At 42.5% G+C, this 6250-nt stretch overlaps 1 protein-coding gene across 5 annotated transcripts; it reads right to left on the minus strand.

Moving 5' to 3' along the window:
* LOC138084079 (keratin-associated protein 9-3-like) lies at positions 1 to 642 on the minus strand. 5 transcript variants are annotated; one of them, XM_068978182.1, is made up of 3 exons: positions 596 to 642; positions 359 to 529; positions 1 to 274 (listed from the first exon to the last, which is right to left on the minus strand). In XM_068978182.1, the coding sequence occupies exons 1-3, from the start codon at positions 640 to 642 to the stop codon at positions 1 to 3; spliced, it is 492 nt and encodes a 163-aa protein (XP_068834283.1). The 5 variants fall into 5 exon arrangements, with proteins under 5 accessions (XP_068834283.1, XP_068834284.1, XP_068834282.1 ...); XM_068978183.1 differs by having other exon boundaries at positions 1 to 232; positions 341 to 529; XM_068978181.1 differs by having other exon boundaries at positions 1 to 399; positions 484 to 529; positions 581 to 642.
* Positions 643 to 6250: the final 5608 nt, after the last annotated feature.

The raw sequence follows: 6250 nt of genomic DNA on the forward strand, positions 1-6250 counted from the left end.
TCAGCAGCAGGAAGGCTGGCAGCAGCTGGACACACAGCTAGGGCGGCAGCAGGTGGTCCGACAGCAGGTGGTCTGACAGCAGACAGGGCGGCTGCAAGGCTGGCAGCAGCTGGATCCACAGCTCTGGGCTTGGCACCCAGGCAGGCAGCAGCATGTGGGGTGGTAGCAGGTTCTATGGCAGTACACGGGTGCACAGGAAGCTGGCTGACAGCAGTTAGAACCACCGCAGGTTTGTCCACAGCTGCTGGATCCACAGCAGGCGGGCTGACAGCAGCTGGTCACACAAGTAGGTTTGCAGCAGGTGGTTTCAGTGATTTGACAGCAAGTTTGGGGGCAGGAGGGCTGACAGCAGCTGGACTCACAGCAGGTGGGCTGGCAGCAGGTGGTGGTACAAATAGGCTTGAGGCAGGTGGTCCTGCAGCAGGTGGTCTGACAGCTGATAGGGCGACAGCAAGGCTGGCAGCAGCTGGACCCACCGCAGGCGGGCTGACAGCAGGTGGTCACACAGGTAGGTTTGCAGCAGGTGGTCCTACAGCAGGTGTTTTCACTAGTCTGATAGCAAGTTGGGGGGCAGCAAGGCCGACAGCAGCTGGACTCACAGCAGGTGGGCTGGCAGCACGGGGAGCAGCAGGAGTGAGTCATTTTGTCAGTGGTGGAGTGTGGACTCCTGTTCAGAAGTGAGTTTCTCAGATTTTGATGACTACTTCTGTTCTGAGGCTTTTTATACACTGGACCCCCAATGTTGGGACCAATAAGCAAGACTTTCCTTGTGTATGTCATTTTTGTAGTCAGTGGGAAATTATCCAAGAGGAAATGATTTCTTTAGTGTTTTGAGGCCTATTTAAATTAGTGTTTGATCTTCTTTTTAATTATTACTAGTACTTAAGAACCATTTCCAGAAGTGAAAAAGAATAAGGAATCATCGCAGCAGCATCTCTGGCATGTGACATCATCAGGTCATGGGATAGTTCTTCCTGCCTTGGCCAGCGTCAGAACAGTCACCTTTTCTTTGTTCCTTTAACTATGCTTAGGTTGAGACTTGCTGGATGCTGATGCATTCTGTGATGAATGAAGCCTGCTAAAGTCCAAGTCTGATCTCAGACAAAGTCTGAGATTCAAGATAATCACGTGTATCTATATACATGACTTTCTTTTTTTTTAATTTTTTTGAAATATAAATTTATTTACTTTAATTGGAGGTTAATTACCTTACAATATTGTATTGGTTTTGCCATACTTCAGCATGAATCTGCCACAGGTATACACGTGTTCCCCATCCTGAATCCCCCTCCCACCTCCCTCCCCATACCATCCTTCTGGGTCATCTCTGTGCCAGGACTTGGAAGCACCCTAGATGTCCATCAGCAGATGAATGGATAAGAAAGCTGTGGTACAAATACACAATGGAATATTATGCAGCCATTAAAAGAATACATTTGAATCAGTTCTAATGAGGTGGATGAAACTGGAGCCTATTATGCAGCGTGAACTAAGCCAGAAAGAAAAACACCAATACAGAATGCTAATGCATATATATGGAATTTAGAAAGATGGTAATGATAACCCTGTATGCAAGATAGCAAAAGAGACACAGATGTATAAAACAGTCTTTTGGACTCTGTGGGAGAGGGAGAGGGTGGGATGATTTGGGAGAATCATACATTGAAACCTGTATATACATGTCTTTCAAATCAGTAGTGACTGACCTAAAATGTTTCCCAGCTTCATTAGGTACATTTAGGTAGAAGGTGTTCACAGGTTGTTCTTCACTAACTTTTCAGCACCAAAGCTGGAATGCAGGCAAAAGCTGTACCCTGTATTCAGACAATATCAATGCATTAATGTCCCATAACTATTTTTAGCTGGATCAGTCACCTCTGGTGAGACATCACAACTTGCACATGCTTTCTTTTATAATTTGTGACAAATAGGTAGATAGGATGATAAATTGATAGATTTATATATTTCAGTAAATGTGAAATGTGTCAGCCATAATATCTTAAAGTTTTTTCTGCCCTCTCTTTTAGATACACATGTAAGAGTGTAACTCCCACGCCATAGGGAAAGTATATAATCCGCAGTGCTAGAAACAATATAAGTGTTTCAATATTTCACTACAGCAGTGTCATGTACTCTCCTGCTATGAGACTCCTGAATTCTCCTGGTATGTATCTATCCTTGTTTGTTTGTTTTAAATTGAGCTGTAATTGACATGGCCTTATATTGTTTATAGGTGTTCCACATAATAATTTGATATTTGTAGATGTTGCAGAGTTATCACTGTAGTAAGTCTAGTTAACATTAACATCTGTCACAATTGATAGTTACAAAGTCTTTTTTCTTGCATGAGAGCTTTTAAAATCTACTTTTCTAGCAACTTTCAAAGATTTCAGTATTACTAACTCTGGTCATTATGCTGTGCCTTACATTCCCCATTTTTTTTAATATAATTACAATATTGTATTGGTTTTTCCTGACTTAACACAAATTAACAATAAACTTCCAAGTCTTCAAGAGATGTGAATACCAGACCACCATATCCGTCTCCTGAGCAACCTGTATGCAGGTGAAGAGACAACAATTAGAATCGAACATGGAATAACAGACTGGTTCAAAACTGGTAAAGGAGTGCCTCAAGGCTGTATATTTTCACCATGTTTATTTAACTTATATGCAGAGTACATCATGTGAAATGCCAGGCTGGATGCAAGATTGCCAGGAGACATTTCAATAACCTGAGATATGTAGATGACACCACCCTTATGGCAGAAAGCGAAGAGGAACTGAAGAGCTTCTTGATGAAGGTGGAAGAGGACAGTGAAAATATGGCTTAAAACTCAACATTCGAAAAACTAAGATCATTGCATCCAGTTCCACCACTAATGGCATACAAATGGGGAAACAATGAAAACAGTGACCAATTTTATTTTCTTGGGCTCCAAAATCACTGCACATGGTGACTGCAGCCATAAAATTAAAAGACGCTTGCTCCTTGGAAGAGAAGCTATGACCAACCTAGATAGCATATTAAGAAGCAAATGCTGACAAAGTTCCCTATAGTCAAAGCTATGGTTTTTCCCATAGTCATGTATCAATGTGAGAGTTGGACCATAAAGAAGGCTGAGTGGCAAAGAATTGATGTTTTTGAACTGTGGTGTTGAGAATCCCTTGGACTGCAAAGAGATAAAGCCAGTCAATCCTAAAGGAAATTAACCCTGAATTTTCATTGGATGAACTGATGCTGAAGCTGAAGCTCCAATATTTTTGCTATCTGATTCAAAGACCTGACTCATTGGAAAATACCCTGATGCTGGGAGAGATAGAAGGCAGGAGGAGGAAGGGATGACAGAGGATGAGATGATTGGGTGCATCACCGGCTCAATGGACATGAGCTTGAGGAAGCTCCAGGATATGGTGAAGGACAGGGAAGCCTCATGTGCTGCAGTCCATGGGGTTGCAAAGAACTGGATACAGCAGAGAGACTGAAGAGCAACAAAGTCAAGGTATTGGAAGGTATGAGAACTTGTACCACATCCAAGGAGAACAGTAGAGTTTTGTGCTGCCCTCAATGACTCAAGAATACACAGGTAATAATTGCATTTGAGTCTTGCAAAATCTAATTGATCATAATATATAAACATGCAATACCTCAAGTTTCACCAGTCCTTAGCCCCACAGAAGGTTTTATACCAGGTGGAGAATTTTGAGTACCACAGATAACACTTTTGCTCTTCAAAGGCAGTGGAAAGAGAAAATATTTACAGTGAACAATCAACAGTACACGTGGGCATGACATGTTTATTTTGAGGAAAAGTGACCTCACAATGATGTTCGTTGGCTGTTTACAAGTGGTGAAAGCCCTGACTGGATTGAGCTTGGGAGAAGCAAGACTGGAACATAAGGAGACTTGGAGAATAATTATTTATATAAAGATGGGTTGAGGACAGAAAGTATTTCCCACCTGTTTCCCACATCAATGATCTTCAGAGTGTTCATAATAGAGAAGTCACTAGACAACTACAAATTTGGAACAACTCATCCCATCTCTGTCTTCGGGCGCATCAGTATTTGCACAAGGGAGCATGAACAAAGCATCCACTGGCAGTGATAGAGGACTTGTGTGAACCCAATAGCACAGGCTCCCTCTCACCATGGCTGCCCCTGCTCTGTGTGCTGCCAGTCAGAAGCAGAGAATGTTGCTCAGCACCGACGGGCTAGCGTCATAACTCATTAACCACGCCACACAAAGGCAAGTGATCCTCTCAGACTAGTAGGAAAAGAGACAGGTTCTCCTTTCTAGGACTGCATGTTGTAAACATGGATTTCTCATCCCTATCAGCTGTACTGTTGGCTAGAGTAGTATTGTCATAGGATTCTGAATAGCATCAATTTGGACCAAGAGACCCACTTTTTGAAGAACAAGACCAACAACAGGCACACAATCATGAGAGCTACCTGTTCTACCATACCTCACATGACAGAGATGACTGGCCCCATGGACAACTGGAGTGGTCTTGCAAATGTGGGGCAAAGAACCAACTTAGAGGTGACAACACATGGTTTTGATATCGGGTCTTCTGGATGTAGTGTATATCTTGACCCAAAGACCATTACCTGGTTCCTCTTAGGTAGTACCAAATATATCCACAGAGGTAGTACACATGGTTTCAGAAAGTGATGTAGGAGTGAATCTTCTCAACTGAACTCAAGGTAACATTCTTGGGAATCTGTGCTTCCCATCCAAGATTGAAGGCTTTAACACTGTGAAAGTCACATCTCTTTGAAGGAATATCAGTTCAGTTCAGTTCAGTCACTCAGTCGTGTTCATCATCAGTTTGCATTCCTCATGTAGGTAGACCAATGGGAAGCTCTTTGAACTCCATCAAGTTGATTCACAAGTTTTTTTTTTTTAAGAGAGATTTGTAACAAATTCTGGTGGAGCATACTAGTTGTGAGCAAAGTCTAAGGAGTTATTTTTTGTCCTCAGTAGCAAGTCAGTTAACATAAGGTGTTGTGTGGGGACAGGGGTTCTTTTCCAGTTACTAATTGCTGAGGGATGGTTATCAAGAAGAGGTAGAGAGTAGGGAGAAATAGTCTGAATGCCAGGAGCCAGTGTGAGAAATTCCACCTGTGACAAATTCATGTGGCAAGAGCTCTGATGTCAAGGCTAATCAGACCTCAGGTTTTCCCCCTGGAATTTCCTGAGCATCCACCCCCTCAAATAGAAGAATCTGCCTGCTTTTCCACTCTTCTGATATTCTCTGGAAAAAGTCAAACCAGGGCTTTAGTCTTCTGCATTTAAAGGGATGTTTCAGTTAAAACCCCTCTGATAGCTCTCTAGCTTGCCTAACAGGTTCCCCAGACCTTTTACAGCTTGTGAATTGTTTACAGCCCCCCAACCTCGAGAGGCACAAAGCTTAAAAGCATCTTAAAGATACAGAGCCTTTTCTAAAGAGTTAAAATTTATATTGGTAGAGGGTTTTCACTGTTGACTCCAGGACTGCTGCCAGACCTCCATATTCTTTATCTTCTAGGCACCTGGAAGGATGTTACTCAATGTAAGCAGGATGTAGAAAAAGATACATAGCAGTTTTGATGTTAGCAACACTAGACTTTTGAGTTAATTGCTTCTCTTTTGCTGTAAATCACTGTACTCCCTCTACTTGTTATAAGTTGCTGTATCTTTGCTGTGTAAGAATGTAACTTTATTTAGTGCTTTCTGAGAATGGCACCAGACCTTGGGAAGATCAACACAAATAAGTCTTCTGGTTGACAAACCCTTATCAGAAAAAAGGCTGTAAAATGTTAATTGGCCCTTTTGGCTGGAAGATGATGTAAATTACCTAAGACTTGTGTATACAATGAGGTATGCAGAGAGAAAAGCCTGGTTTTGATAAGAGTCTGGACTGCTAACGCTGCATAACTTTGTGTTACCATTGATCTCCATGTTTTATCAAAAGTATAAAAGGCCTTCTGAACAATAGAGGATGGAGCCAGTCGCTGGACTGGTTTCCCCCGTGTCTCTCTCTTTCTTTTTTTCCTTTCCCTCCCTCTGCTCTTTACTTTAATTTCAGGCTGAATTTCCATCTGGGGCGCGGAAGATCCCCAGGTCTGCTTACTTGCCCTGGCTGTTAAGACCCGCGCGAAAGGGAGCCTAAGGCAAGGCACCCTTAGATATTCAAGCAAGCACCAGTGGCCCAACGCAGATGGTTCAAATTCCTTGTCTGGAATTTTATTGGTCTTCCAAGTA

Source organism: Capricornis sumatraensis, chromosome 8 (genome assembly GCF_032405125.1).
Source record: "Capricornis sumatraensis isolate serow.1 chromosome 8, serow.2, whole genome shotgun sequence".
In the NCBI taxonomy this organism is placed as follows: domain Eukaryota; kingdom Metazoa; phylum Chordata; class Mammalia; order Artiodactyla; family Bovidae; genus Capricornis; species Capricornis sumatraensis.

Excerpts from the sequence above, each read along its gene's own strand:
- LOC138084079 (XM_068978179.1), bottom strand. The coding sequence starts at position 642 with ATGACTCACTCCTGCTGCTCCCCGTGCTGCCAGCCCACCTGCTGTGAG.